The following is a 15753-nucleotide window of genomic DNA, read 5'->3' as shown; positions in this document are numbered from 1 at the left end:
GTGTACACCCTCTGCCATACACGTGTGCAAGCATCACCATTAGATGCACAACCCCCTAAGAGTTAAACGTGTGTGACCCTCATCAAGGAAACAACAAGAAAGGGAAAAGAAGCAAAGCGGGGTGGGTAGATATATAGCTAAAGCTATAGCCATGCCCGATCAACCCCTTTCTCCTTTCTGATGTGTACGCCAAACCTGATTTTGTTTCCTTTCTGGAATGTTTCCTTTATCCGCTCTTTATACAGCCAGACCTTCAAGATTGGCTCAGAAATAATTTCCATGAAGTTGCAAAACAAAGGGTTTAGAAAAAGAATCCAAAACTGCCTATTACAAATACACATTCAAGCAAGCATAAATGACTTTAACCATCCACATAACAGAACCAAAGGAAGGAAGAAAGCAATTCAGATGTGTCTTGGCAGTATTTCCTTGTTGTGATACAGAGGATGGAGGGGCACCAATAAGGAAGGCAGGGAGGCCAGTCTGCCCATCTGACCACAAACTGTTCTCACTGCCTTGTCCAAATCATTCCCTGGCAATGACATTATTCCAGGTGCTTTGCTTGGAACCTAAAGACTGAATGTCATCTTTTTTTTTTCTTTTCGGGTTACAGAGGTGATTCCTGGCTCTTCCTTCACTCAGGAATTACTCCTGGCAGTGCTCCGGGGACCATATGGGATGCTGGGAATCGAACCTGGGTCCACTGCGTGCAAGTCAAATGCCCTACCTGGGCAAATGTACTATTGCTCCAGCCCCTGGATGTCATATTTTAATTCCTTTCCTTCACCACACATGAAGCCATCATCAAATCCTTCTGCACCAACCCTCAAAACATATGGACACGGATCCACCTGACTCAAGCCATCTTGGCCGTCCCCAGCACCCTGTGATATGAACTTCAGGGCCGTATTCCTCTCACTCACCCAGCTCCCTGTGTTCAAACTGTAATCTCAAGAGGATGCTATTTGGAGGAGGGGTCTTTAGGGCATGGTTATGGGAACCCCAGAAACCTATCCTCTCCCTTCTCCTCCAAGAATCTACTCAGACTGAACCTGATCTCTGATTTCCAGTCTCTAGACCTAGGAGAAAAATGTTGCTAGTGAAGCCACCAGTCAATGGTGTTCTATTCTACAGCAGCCCACGTGGACTAAGTTTGCTTTCCACTTCTCCTTTGCCTATACTCTGCTCTCCACATTGAAGCCTGGTAAACCACTGAAACACAAAACAGCAGATCGTGCCCCTGCGCACCCATGTTCCACCTCACTTAGAACCATCTCCCACACCCCAAGCCCCATGGCGTTCCCTTTTTAGGTTCCGCAATTTCTCTTTGCTGCCAAACCATTTGCTCAGCTTGCTCGACACATTTATTTCTTAGAACTATGGGCTATTGTCTAGTCTTCCTGCCAAAAGGTTAAGTTCTGTGAGCACAGAGAGCTTTACTGTTTAGTTCACTGCTCTGTCTGCCGAAAACGATGACAGCCTGCAAAAGAAAATGTTCACTGCCTCTTACAAAAACAGCACTGTCTTTAAAAACTCACTTCTGAACATTGGCTCTCACCCACCTGAGCCACATTGAGTGTTGTTGACACCTTCTCCTGCTTGGCCTCAACTGTTCGGAAACTGAAGGCTCGTTCTAGGACTGACTGGTCAATGCCAGTCAACTCACAGATTTCTTTTAACTCTGTAGGGAGAGGAGAGACGCACAATGTGACATTTTCCAGGCTTTGGGCATGTGTACTCAATCACAGCCACACTGAGCTGTATGAAAGATGCACATATCAAAAGTTTCACTATAATGAGTCTGTTCAAAACCCAACAAAAAGCCAAGGTCTTCCCTCTGAGATTAAGAACTAGGCAGGTGTTCAAAGCCAGTCTGCTCTACAATGAAGGTTGCTTTTTTGCAGACTTACCGTTCTTGTCTTTGATTTTGCTTTCATCTAAGCCATTCACTCGAGATTCAGGCTTGAACTCGATGTTCCCCAGTTTCAACACCGTCGCCACCACTTCCAAGACAGACTCGGCTTCATGGTCCATAAAACCCACAATCTGCATGGCATTCTGAGATGGGGAAAGAGCAGGCTTTTTTTTATCCCCTGTACTCCCTTTGTATTTTTAAACAAATAATAGATTTATTTCTGAACATGCACACACTCACACACACAAAAAACAAAACTCTGGGAAGAGAAAACATCCCTGGATATACATTCCACAGGAGAATCCTACTGACATTAAGTGAGGGGCTGTATCTTGTTCACTGGTTTCCTGCTGAGATTCTAGTAGCAAAGAGTGGAAAGTATACGAGCTGGCATACAATGGAAAGAAAAAAAAAAGACCGTATTCTGAACCTTGGGTTCCCATTCTAAGTATCTCAGACTGTGTATAATTCCTAAGTTTTCTGCACTGGTGTTCAGTTGATAGAAGTGAAACTAAGCAAAAAGTTTTCATAATGCAACAAAATATTTTATATATTAAAAAACCCCTGTGCTTTGCAAATGTAATATCTGATCAAATGCAATATGGATAACAAATAACATTTATTAAGTTATAAACTTTCAGTGGGCACTAGTGATTTGCCAAGCAGATTTGGTTGTGCACTTAAGTCTTAAAAATCATATCCACCAATCAACAGGGCTCCTGTTAATATAGTTTACACTGTTAAAACAAAACAAAACAAAATATATGCTTTATTTTTTGGACAATGGCCCACTTTATTTCATTTCTCACTTATTTACATTTAATAGGCTACTCATCAATGGGAGTAGTATATATATTTTTCTTGTTACGAAAAATTTCAAAAGTATACGAGAGACAATAGCAGAAGAATCCTTTTCCACTCACCCTCAAAGAATAAAGAGTTAAAAACCTTAATTTTGCTTATAATCTACACTCTCTTCTCAACAACATAGCTGTTTCATTTGGAAGTAAATACGAACTACCATTTCATATCTTGACAGCAGCAATTTTCAAAATGCCACATATACTATTTCAAAATATAGCATATACCATTTTAAATACTATGTTTTCTAATGAAATGAAAATGCTAATCATTTTAGTTGACAGATCATGATTTTTTAAAAAGAAATAAAAGCATAATTTTCTGTTTTAAAAATAAGCATAAACAAAACCAGAACCTAGGTTGATTTTCATGTTGCAAACTTAATTACTGAACTATGGCTATGAAGATATTTGGGATTTAAACACAACATTAAATGTGTCCAAATTCAAGGCAATAAGAAAGAATTCATAGTAATGCTGCATGCTCCAGTAAAGCACTGGCTTCGCAATATTGGTATCTGAGCTAGTAAAAATCGGAGCCATGAAACTAGGGAGATGGCTTAAAGGACTAGAGCACAGCGTGTGCCTGTGGAAGCCCACAGTTTATTCCTTCTCCTGCACTGCACAGTCCCCCAAATGCTGCCGAGCAATACTGGGTACGGCCTCTGAACCAAAACAAATAAATGAAAGTCATAAAATACGTCAAATTCTTATAAAATTCTAAAACCTGTGGAAATGTGAGTTATACATGGCACTTAGCACTGCAATCAATTTTAGTAGAACAATATTGAGTTACCCAATTAAAAAGTAATAAAAGATTACATCTTACCCTAACAGTTCTGAAATTGGCTGCATCGTCCACTCCATTAACTTTAGCAGAGTCCAAACTCAGGTAGTTATATCTGCTGAAATCCCGCTCGAGCTTAAGTTTATCTGTTGAAACACACACACACACACACACACACACGATAATTTACTTCAATAAATGCATCACCTTTATATTAAGGGTTTTTTTTTTTTTTGCTTTTTGGGTCACACCTGGTGATGCGGCACAGGGGTTACTCCTGGCTCTGCACTCAGAAATTACTCCTGGCGGTGCTCAGGGGACCACATGGGATGCTGGGAATTAAACCTGGGTCTGTCACATGCAAGGAAAACTCCCTACCTACTGTGCTATCACTCCAGCCCCAATATTAATTCTTTTAATCCTGCAGAGAACATGACTATTTTATTATGTTTCAAGTATACAGAGAAAGTGATGCCTACACATTAAAAATAGTTCTTAATTTAAAACTGCTTCTTTTATATTTACATATATTGGGTCAGGTATATGTTGTCCATGAAAATATACACTCAGCCATGAAAATGTTTTGTGTTATAAAGGCATGGAAAGGACTTACATTGGACCCGGGCCTTTCCATGCCTTTATAACACAAAACATTTTCATGAGTTGCTTATACCATAATGTGCCTGTTTTATGAGTCCTCACAATTGGACACTGGGTGCTTTCCAGCTTATAATAATGAATACAAGGGGACTGGAGCAATAGAACAGTGGGTAGGGTGCTTGTTCTTATTATGGACTTATATAAATTCTCAAAAATACCCAAATGTCAGATTTTTATCAGTTACAGCAGTTGAAAACATCTTTTAGCTATTTTTAAATCTTCACTGAATAATTTGTTTTCATGCTGGTACTCAGCAACAGCTCCCTGTTAATCTTCCTCTCCTCAATTGGACTAATTGTATTCTTCCTTTTTAGTTTTTAACCTTAGCACTGACCCTCACCTCAATAAAAGCTCTTTTAGAAAACCATCTAAAAGTTGTATGGGTCAGTCTGTGGTAAGAGAGGAGCAAACACCCAATGTTCTTCACTTCAATCCCTGTCCCAGAAACCTTGGGAGAAAGGCCGGGAGGAATATATGAACACTTGAAAAGACAATACGTTGGGAAATGCTGTGAGAATAGAAACAGAAACGGGGACTCACTGAGCAGCTCCTCAGAGGCACCAGAGAGCAGCTGATAGAACACGTGGAAGTTTCTTTCACCTCTTGGTTGTTTAACAACTCGAGATTTCTCTAAAAGATCTGAGGAGAAAAAGAACCAGAGGAACCAAATCTTAGTAGTGTATTAATTATTTTCTTAGTACCAAAGTGCAAGAGCAGTGTCTTATAAGCCTATCATGCTTCTCTTTCATTTTCATTTACTGTTCTGTATGAATAAAATTACAAAAGACGCTACGATTTCAGGTGTCCTTTGAGGAAGAAGAACCACCAAAACTCAAATCACCAAATCAAACAAATCAGGTGTCAAACAGCAGAGAATATGAAAAAATGGTATACAATAAGTTTATTAAATACTGTTTTTATATTAACATTTTCATGGCTTACTGTGACACTAAGGGCTGAAGAGAGAGTACAAGGGTTAAGGTGATTTGCATGCAACAGCCCCAGTTTGTTCCCTGGCATCACATATGGTCTCCCCCTTTGGTACCACCAGAGACCCAGAAACAAGCCCTAGGGTCAGTTTTCAACATGTAACATTATAAATCTAAGGAAGAAAATATAACCCTAAATTATCAATCCACTCCATAATTATAATGACTATAAGATTAACATTTCAGAGATCTTACAATGTAATATGCCTTCTAAACATTATTGTATTAAATGTTCCCCACAATTTTATAAGGCATTATTTTGCAGACGAGAATTTACCCTACTTCATATCAATGCACGCTGTTACTTGTGAAAAAGTATAACAGATTTTTTCAAGTTTTAGAAAGTAACTTAGATTTCATTGGATGGAAGAGAATTTTGACAGCATACTTTATAACAGATTAGTTTTTATCCTGTAAATTTATGTCTTTTTATACTTACTGACTTCGAGGGGGTGACAGGAGAAGGGAGGGAAGAAAGGATATAAAAGAAGTTACCAGAAAGTTTAATAATAGACAATATTCCTACTGGATTTCTACTTATGATGGACAAATGATATAAAAATGTGTCTGTCGGGGGTGTGGGGGCGACTAAAACTTCATGGGAAGGGGGGCGTTCCGGTCCGTCCTTCACGCCCTACCGAGGTCACCAGTTGCCCCCCACGAGCGGCTCTCCAGCACAGCCACGGCCCCAGAAGCACAAGGACTTAATGCAGAACCCAGCAGCTTGGAGCAGAAAAGTGAACGGACTATGCATTGATCCAGGCCATCAAGTCTGCCGGAGGGGAAAGGGTGTTGCCCCATTCGCCCTCTCCTCTCTGGAAAGAAAGATGGCGGCCACATGGGAGCCTTGTGGACAGCAGGTATGAGCCGGGGGAGTGGGGGCGACTAAAACCTCATGGGTCGGGGGGCGTTCCGGTCCGTCCTTCACGCCCTACCGAGGTCACCAGTTGCCCCCCACGAGCGGCTCTCCAGTACGGCCATGGCCCCAGAAGCACAAGGACTTAATGCAGAACCCAGCAGCTTGGAGCAGAAAAGTGAATGGACTATGCGTTGATCCAGCCCATCAAGTCTGCCGGAGGGGAAAGGGTGTTGCCCCATTCGCCCTCTCCTCTCTGGAAAGAAAGATGGCGGCCACATGGGAGCCTTGTGGACAGCAGGTATGAGCCGGGAGTGTGGGGGCGACTAAAACCTCATGGGAAGGGGGGCGTTTCGCTCCGCCCTTCACGCCCTACCGAGGCCACCAGTTGCCCCCCACGAGCGGCTCTCCAGCACGGCCACGACTCCAGAACACAGAAACCAATTTCTTAACTATCTGACTTTCAGTAGAAATACTTCCAGGGTCAATAAGTAAAATAGCAGAAATCCAAAACCAACATTTAATTCTTGAACCCAGCTGGAGAAAGCAAATCACTTCACAATGCTTTTTCAGCATGTCTGATTTGGGGGGGGGGGTAAACTCTAAATAATAGTGGTGAATCTTTTATTGAAACAATCTAATCAAAGCGGATAGAGTGTTAACTAGAATTCATCTGCCTCACAGGGACGGGGAGGGGTGGGGGGTGGGGTTTTATTGGGGTTCTTCATGGGAAAAAATAAGTATTGGTAAAGGGAAATGTGTTTGATATTTGCATGACTGAGACATAAACCTGAAAGCTTTGTAACCTTTCCCACAGTGATTCAATAAATAAATAAAAAAAAAAATGTGTCTGTATCCAATGGAGAATAGCGGAGATATAGAGGCATTTTGGTGGTAGGCATAGTGTGGTAACATCAGATCCTTAAAACATATGAACATTTACATTTTTTGCAAACAAGTGTTACCTAATAATTTTTAAAATAAAACAAATTTAAAAGAGAAGGCCCTGTATTTTAAAGACAAAGGCCAACCTGACATCTAGTCAGGTTAAATTCTAAATATAATCAAATAAATGAGTAAGGGTAAAATGATTTACAATTTATCTGAGAATGGTTTTTGAAATTCTGGAAACTATCTTGGTTTTGGAGGCAGAATCTAGGTTGAGTTAAAAAAAAATAGACCAGAGGTCTGGGAATCAGAAAATCTAATACAGGAGGTCATTTGTAAGAAAGAAAAGATAGATTGTAAAGAAGATTGAAGTCAAATAATCAGAAAAGAGAATAGATATATGCTCTCTTCTCATATAAATATCAACATTATTAGGAATAAAATATTGTGGAGGTTTTTTTTTCTTTTTTTGTAACTTGAATGACAGCCCTGGTTCTCAAATTATGGAGAGAGAACACTGGAAAATTCAAAGAAAGGAAAGTGGCACAAATTTCAGTGGGAAAAAAAGATTGTATAACCTCATTGTTTCTAAGGATTGAACATTTTACTTATTGTTTTGGGGACCACACTGGTCAGTTCTCAGGGCTTACTCTTGGCTCTGCATTCAGGAATCCATTCCGGCAGTGCTTGGGGAACCAAATGGTGTGCTGGGGATTGAACCTGGGTGGGCTTCATGAAAGGCAAATACTCTACCCACTATCCTATCACTCTGACCCCAGGAATGGACATTTTAAATACTTATATGGGCTGGAGCGATAGCACAGTGGGTGAGGTGTTTGCCTTGCATGCAGCTGACCTGGGTTCGATTCCTGTCAGGATCTCTCCTGGTAATGAGCCAGAACCCACTACAAACCTAAAGACCTTTTTCCTTTTGGTAAGACAAGAGCCATTAAGTGTTCCAGATTACTTCACCAAAACCAGCAGCCCTTTCTCTTTCTAAGGTTGGATGCCAAGATGCTTAGGACACAGGAAGTGGGTGGGGAAGCCTAGGACCATGTGTCTTTCACCAGTCAAACCATGCAAATCCCTAGCTCTTCACAAGTACTGGCAGCCTACACAGTCTCACCTCACAGGGGCTCTGAATAATAATGACAAACCTCTATTTGGTGGCACTTAGCCAATCTCATGCCAATAAGCAAACTGTGGGACTTTAAGGCATAGGCAATACTTGCAAAGCATGGACAGGCTCACAATAAGCAATGGCAATACACCTGGCCAGTTTTATAACGTCTGGTAGTTTTTAACAGATGAATGCTCAGAGAAAGAGAAAAAGCTATAAAAGTCAGCAACTAAAACTGAGGTAAAGAATAACATTCACTTGTACACAATGCAAAAATAGGCAAAGTGGATGAATATACTTCTTGGCAGCCCTACACTGATACAATCAGCAATTACTCTCACATGCAAATAGGAAACACAATGATCTGAGTGTTTAAAAAGAAAGGTGCAAAAGGGAAGTAGTAGAAAGGCCTACCATTCTGTCTTCTGAGCTTTTCAGTTGTTATCACATTCAACTCTGAGCACCGCCCCTAAGCTTGGTTTCATAATCTGTTTTCTAAATGACAAAACCAGGTTTATAATGCCTAGTTACTAAGCCATGGGGCCAACATTCAAAGCTTTAGGTGACTTGTTCTCTTTATAATTGTCTAACACAAAGAACAGAAAACCTGTAAACATCTGAAAATGTATTTCACACAAATATATGACTTTTCCTGAGCAACTCACTCACAAATGAGAATCTTTTTATGATAAACACCTGAAGCTTTTATCTCTTAAAATGCTTACTCTATTAACCCAGATACTACTATTTATAAGTTTTCTTATAGTTTCAGGCTTCCAGATAGAAATAATGCGAAATGCTTGCCCCCAAATAATTTAGCACTATTCAAAGCCATTTCCTAAGCTTTCTGATATGCATACAACAACATAAACTGAGTATAAAACCAAATAAAAAATTATTCAAAGCACACAACAGAAATTCAATTCCCTATAAAGACTCTTTATTTTATTTAAATCTGGCCCAGAATTAAGTGAGAGCAAAACACTGGTATAGTCTTCTACTGCAAATTCTTCTGCCAACACTAACTGCATTTCTGTTAAAAAAAAGATTTAGTAAAGGTCTAAATATAAAAGGAAAGATAGTACCATGTGAAGGGCACTTGCCTTGTAAGCGGTTGACCTGGGTTCCATCCCCAGCATTCCACTGGATCCCTAAGTACACTACCAGGAGTAATCTCTGAGCACAGAGCCAGGAGTTAGCCCTGAGCATTGCCAGGTGTGGTCCAAAAACAAAGAAGAAGAAAGGAGGCAGAGTAGGAAGAGCAAGAGGAGGAGGAAAAGGAGAAGGACTACGACCACTGCATGTGACAGATAAAGAGTAGACAGAACAAGAGCCTCTAGATTTTCCAGTGCAGCGATATTCCCAGTTCAAAACACAAGTTGCTATTAAATGTAATATAAATTTAACAGTTGAAACTGAGAGCCACCAATGGTACATGCTGATTTCAACTGTTAAATTTTTATTACATTTAATAGCTTCTTTTGCTAACATAAATTTCAGCACCAAATTCAATGTGTGAAGGATTAAATTTTGATGTCATTCTTATTGACTGGGGGAGGGAGAGGGTTATATTTGGCAGTGCTTGGGGTTGTCCCCAGATCAGTTTTGAGGGACCAGGCAGTACCAGGGGGACCATACAGTGCCAAGGATGGAACCCAGAGCTCTCACATGGAAGAATGTGTCCCAACCTTTAGCAAGGCATTCTAAAATGAAACGGCATGCTACTGAAAAACTCTGGAATCAAAATCTCCCCACACAACTCACCACACTGCTACACCAACACCTGACCATTAACAGAATCAGGCTATACGTTTGGGGTTTTCTTAATTTTGATTAAGTGTAATTAATTACAACATGCCTATACAGGTGCTGCGTTATGGTCCCATGTATATTTACATAATACATGAATAAGTAAAATGTTCATATTGTAGCTGCTTCAGAACCAAGTCTTTCCAGTAAGCAAAGGAATAAAATGGTAAGAAGTTGGTTGGGAAGGAAAAAAAAATCATCATATTTTGGAACAAGACAGATGAAGCATTAGATAGTATGATCAAGTACATCTCTTAATTTACTTATAAACTCCCTTCTGAAAAAAAGGCCCATGTACTTGACTAAGGTTGAAAAAGGATCAGATCTGTATTAATTTTGCCAGCGGGGGGAGGGGGGAATAACAACTAAAGTCATGATGCAAAACACTGTTTCTGAGCTCCTCTCTAAGGGTGTGGCCCAAGACCCAAATAAATAAATAAATAAATAAATAAATAAAACCAGCGCCCAGTAACTAATGAATTACTAGTAAATTACTCATGCTAGTTTTAGTGGAAAACTCAACTTATGTTTATTCTGAGGAGTACACAGTCTAAAACTAACTCTGCTTTTTCTGCAAATAGAAAACAGATCCCTCAAGAATGACAGTAAGGAAGTTCCACACAAATGACAAACTTTAAAGTGAAAATGATGGGACAAATGTCTTCTTACAAATCGTGCCTATGCACGAACAGGAAGCGATTGTCTCACTCTGGTATTCTGACTACTTGAGAGTTACAGACTCTGAGAGATTGAAAACATATGGTATGCGTTTCCCCGCCTTCTTTCCGTCTCCACTGTGGCAGTGACTTTTTAAGAAATGAACTTAAATAGTTTTAAATCGAAAGTCAGAATCATTAAGCTTAAAAACAGCACTATAGCTAATTGGATAGACTGCATGCAAGAATTGTGGAAGAGTTCTGGATTACACACACAACAAAGGAAATATAGCTTATCTTCTAACTAATGCTTTCGATTAGAATCTGATTATTTATATAAGATATAAAAAGCATGTTTGTATTTTCACAGCACAGCTTCTTTTTCTTGGGACACATTCAATTATGTCCAGGGGTTACTCTACACTCAGGGATTACTTCTGGCAGAGCATGGAATACCATATGGGATGCTGGGAATCGAACCCAGGCTGGCTGTGTGCTTGCAGGGCAAGTGGCTTACTCACTGTACTATGGCTCTGGGCACAGTTTATTTTTCCAATACAAATGTTTAATAATGGAAAACTTCCTCATAAACAAAGCTTAATCTAAAATTTCATAGTCTGACATAAACTTAATAAAATATTCACTCCATAATATTTTATTACTATACATTTTATCTCCATAAAGTCATGTTCATCCCTTAATTGAAGGTCAATTAAGAGCTATTTGAACATCTGGCTTCTTTTATATTTTTATATGTAGTCTTGATTTGTGATAGCCTTTTGCATGGTAAACTTATTTCTGCAAAAAAACATGAAAGTAAACTTGAAACAAAGGAAAACATGTGCTTTTATATAATGCCATCCACTACAAACTATCAAATTAGTTGTTTCAAATTTCAGTTTTATTCTACTTTATAAATTATTATTTTGGTCTTCCTAAAGAGTTTTGAATAAAAAAAAGCCTAGTCTGGTATTACAAAGTAGCAATATATTGTCTAACCTTCTGATACATTTTAACCTTAGAGAATACAGATTAAAAAGCAAGCATGATTTATTGATGAATATTTACGAGTTGTTAAGAAATGGCATTTGGAGCTACAGCACTGGCAACAGCAGATAGGCCACTTGCCTTGATGAGGTCAACCTGAGTTTGATACCTGGTACCCCAAGCCCTGCCAGGAGTGATGCCTGAATGCAGAGCTATGAGTAAGTCCTGAGTACCGTTGGGTGTGATGCAAGAACCAAAGGAGAAAAACAAAAAAAGAACTGGCATCTGTACAGATAGTCTTCAACTGCACATCAATTCATACATTCCAGAAGCAAGGATTTTCTTTAAGAAGTTTTCTAACCAGGGCATTTTAGATGGGGGCGGGTTGAGTCTCTCTCCCTGCCCCAAGCAGTTAACCCCATTTCAGAGACAAAGGAATGGATACACAGAGAATTAAGTACCACATTCTCTGTTCTCTTTTGTTCACACTGAAACCTACAGGATAAGCCAATAAGAGTTGCCTGAGTAGGCTGGTGATGTTACCCGGTCCCCCTTCCCCATTGAAAGAGAAAGAGGTAGAAGCTCTTGATATCTGATTCTCCAGCACTGACTGAACATGTGTGTGTCAGTTCTTAAGGCAGGATCTTAGGCACATTACCATGGACAGGACAGCCTTCTCTCTGTCTACTCTTCTGTAAGATAAATGTCCTTGATACTTGCACGATTCTCTCCAGTCCAAATAGTCATCTAGTGTCTATTAATAAAAGCAACAGGTTTCCTATGTTTCTAGTTCCAAATACTGGATCCCCAAAGTATCAAATATAAATGAGTAAGTTTTACAGAGTAAGTATTAAAAGAGTATGAGAAACATTATTTTCTAGTCAAACATCTGGATGAGCTGCCATATTTTTCTTGACTGAAACAAAAGTTTCTCATTTTCAATTTCTGTAACACCTCTGTCACCCAGGGGTTATTCAGCTTTCGGAGGAGTTCAAGACTAAAGTTCTCTCAGACCTCTTTTCAAAAGTGGAGGTGATGGGGGATGGGAGGGATACTGGGATCAGTAGTGGTGGAAAATGGGCACTGGTGGAGGGATGGGTACTCGATCATTGTATAATTGAAACCCAAGCACAAAAATTGGTAAGTCTACAACTGTACCTCATGGTGTTTCACTAATAAAAATTAAAAATAAAAGTGGAGGTAAGTTACTTAGGTTTCTTTTTGACTTCCTGGTACACAATGGCTCAGGTAATTGTGTGCTGTTGGCAAAGGTAATAATTACAGCCAGCAATAGTCTAAGTTTTCATTAGGCTGCTACTGGTAAAGGAAGCATAATATACTTCTACACAATAGTAAATCTTGTCTTCTTTGCTTGACTACATAAGAAGCTGACTTAAGAAACTTGGAGCAAATAAGAATGAGGTTGCTTGCAAAGACCCCCTGAGCCAAGGAAACAGCTAATGCCCAGTGACCACCTCTGAGTCAATTCTCCAAACAGGGTGAAATTTCCTGCTTTCACTACTACTGTCTCCTTTCCCTCATGATACAAAGGACCACAAAAATACCAGGGTGTTCCCACTACAACAAGCTTCAGTGCAATTCTACTGTGGGAACAAATGGTAACAAACACCATCTGAAATCCATTCAAATGACATAATAATCTTAAATGGAAAAGAATTGAGTGTATAATATTTATTATCCATAGAAACAGTAAAATATTAGGGAACACGAAGAGATTTCTGTTTGGAACTTAAAATCTCAAAATATAAGTTATGTTTAAATAAAGTCATTTTATTCTTTTCTATTCCAGGGTCTTCAAAAGAAATACTGATTAAATTATTCTAGAATGTTTATATGCAGAAGTTCTACTTTTTTAAAAAAGTAAATTTAACCTCATATAAAAATACTTATTATTAAATCAACCATGAGAGTTAGTTTGTCTTATAAAAGGATAAAAAGGCTTATGGGTAGTTTAAGAGTAATAATTAATTATTCCCTAATTTGGTGTCTTTAAATGGACTCCATTTTTTTTTGTTATTTTTAGTGAAACACCATGAGGTACAGTTGTAGATTTACAATTTTTTGTGCTTGGGTTTCGATTATACAATGATCAAATACCCATCCCTCCACCAGTGCCCATTCTCCACCACCATGGATAATATCCCTCCCATCTCACCCTGCCTCTGTGGCAGGGCAATCCCCTGTGTTCTCTCTCTCCTTTTGGGTGTTGTGGTCTGCAAAAGAGGCTTTGAGTGGCAAATATGTTCAGTCCATAGTCTACTTTCAACATGCATCTCCCCTCCTGGGAGGATCCTCCAAACACCCTTTATTTGGTGCTCCCTTCTCTATCTGAGCTGCCCTTTCCCCTAGAATGCCCAGCTGGCCTCTAAGCTATGGAGTAATCCTCCTGGTGTTGATCTCAGCTATTCTTGGGTATTAATCTCATATTTTGTTTCTTTATATTCCCCAGATGAATGCAATCTTTCTATGTTTATCCCTCTCTTTCTGACTCATTTTGCTTAGCATGATACTTTCCATGTTGTACCATTTGTACGTAAATTTCATGACTTCATCTTTTCTAACAGCTACATAGTACTCCATTGTGTAGATGTACCAAAGTTTCTTTAACCAGTCATCTGTTCTTGGGCATTCAGGTTTCTTCCAGTTTCTGGCTATTGTAAAGAGTGCTGCAATGAACAAACAACTACAGATATCACTTCGACTATACATTTTTGCCTCTCTGGGATATATTCCCAGGAGTGGTATTGCTGGGTCAAATGGGAGCTCAATTTCTAATTTTTTGAGAATCGTCCATACTGTTTTCCAGAAAGGCTGAACCAGTCGACATTCCCACCAGCAGTGAAAGAGTGTCCCTTTCTCGCCACATACGCGCCAGCATAGGTTGTTTTTGTTCTTTTGGATGTGGGCCAGTCTCTGAGGTGTGAGATGGTATCTCATTGTGGTTTTGATCTGCATCTCCCTGATAATTAATGATGTAGAGCATTTTCTCATGTGCTTTTTTGCCATTTGGATTTCTTCTTTGAGAAAGTTTCTGTTCATTTCATCGCCCCATTTTTGGATGGGGTTGGATGTTTTCTTCTTGTTGAGTTTAACCAGTATTTTGTATATCCTTGATATCAACCCCTTGTCAGATGTGTGTTCGGCGAATATCAGTTCCCATTCTGTAGACTGTCTTTGTATTTTGGTCACTGTTTCTTTGGAGGTGCAGAAGCTTCTTAGTTTAAGATAGTCCCATTTATCTATCTCTGTTTTCACTTGCTCGGGCAGTGGCGTGGCATCTTTGAAGATACCATTAGCTTCAATGTCATGGAGGGTTTTGCCAACTTTGTCTTCAATGTACCTTATGGTTTCTGGTCTGACGTTGAGGTCTTTAATCCATTTTGATCTTACTTTTGTACATGGTGTTAGGCAGAGTTCTGAGCCCACTTTTTTGCATGTAGCCGTCCAGTGATGCCAGCACAATTTGTTAAAGAGACTTTCCTTACTCCACTTCACATTACTTGCACCTTTATCAAAGATTAGATGATCATATGATTGAGGGGAGATGTCAGTGTATTCAACCCTGTTCCATTGGTCTGCAGTTCTGCCTTTGTTCCAGTACCATGCTGTTTTAATTATTACTGCTTTGTAGTACAGTTTGAAGTTAGGGAGGTTGATTCCTTCCATTTTCTTTTTCCCAAGAATTGCTTTAGCTATTCGTGGGGGCTTATTGTTCCATATAAATTTCTGGAGTGTTTGCTCCATTTCTTTGAAGAATGTCATGGGTATCCTTATAGGGATTGCATTGAATTTATACAATGCTTTCGGTAGTGTTGCTATTTTGACAATGTTAAGTCTCCCGACCCATGAGCAGGGGATATCTTTCCATTTCCTCATGTCCTCTTTTATTTCCTGAAGTAGTGTTTTGTAGTTTTCTTTGTACAGGATGGTCTCCATTTTTTCCTGAAAGCTTTAATATAGCTGATACAATGAAGGGAAGGGATCTCACAGACTAAGAAAGCTGTAATAATCTGCTTTTGGCGACACAATATTCATGTTTTCTGAGTAATTTTGCTTCCATATTTAACATATCAAAAAACTATCTAGCCTAGGAAGGATTCAGTTTAGTTTCATGCTGAAACTTTCTCTTCAAGACATTTCTTGGGACTGGAGCAATAGCACAGCTGGTAGGGCATTTGCCTTGCACGTGGCCAACCTGGGTTCGA

The 15753-nt window shown here is 39.4% G+C and overlaps 1 protein-coding gene across 5 annotated transcripts in view; it reads right to left on the bottom strand.

The window, feature by feature from the left end:
• The window catches only part of MYO1B (myosin IB), a 203599-nt gene that overhangs the window by 67707 nt on the left and 120139 nt on the right, over positions 1-15753 (bottom strand). For all 5 annotated transcript variants that reach the window (XM_056111658.1, XM_056111657.1, XM_056111656.1 and 2 more), the window contains exons 8-11: positions 4763-4861; positions 3605-3708; positions 1911-2058; positions 1563-1681 (exon numbers count right to left, since the gene is read on the bottom strand). In XM_056111658.1, coding sequence (XP_055967633.1) covers positions 1563-1681; positions 1911-2058; positions 3605-3708; positions 4763-4861 — 470 coding nt within the window. The remainder of the gene's footprint in view (positions 1-1562; positions 1682-1910; positions 2059-3604; positions 3709-4762; positions 4862-15753) is intronic.

Source organism: Sorex fumeus, unplaced genomic scaffold (assembly GCF_029834395.1).
Source record: "Sorex fumeus unplaced genomic scaffold, SorFum_2.1 ptg000014l, whole genome shotgun sequence".
Taxonomy (NCBI): domain Eukaryota; kingdom Metazoa; phylum Chordata; class Mammalia; order Eulipotyphla; family Soricidae; genus Sorex; species Sorex fumeus.
Note: the sequence above shows the minus strand (reverse complement) of the source record. Positions and strands in the feature narration are given on the sequence as shown.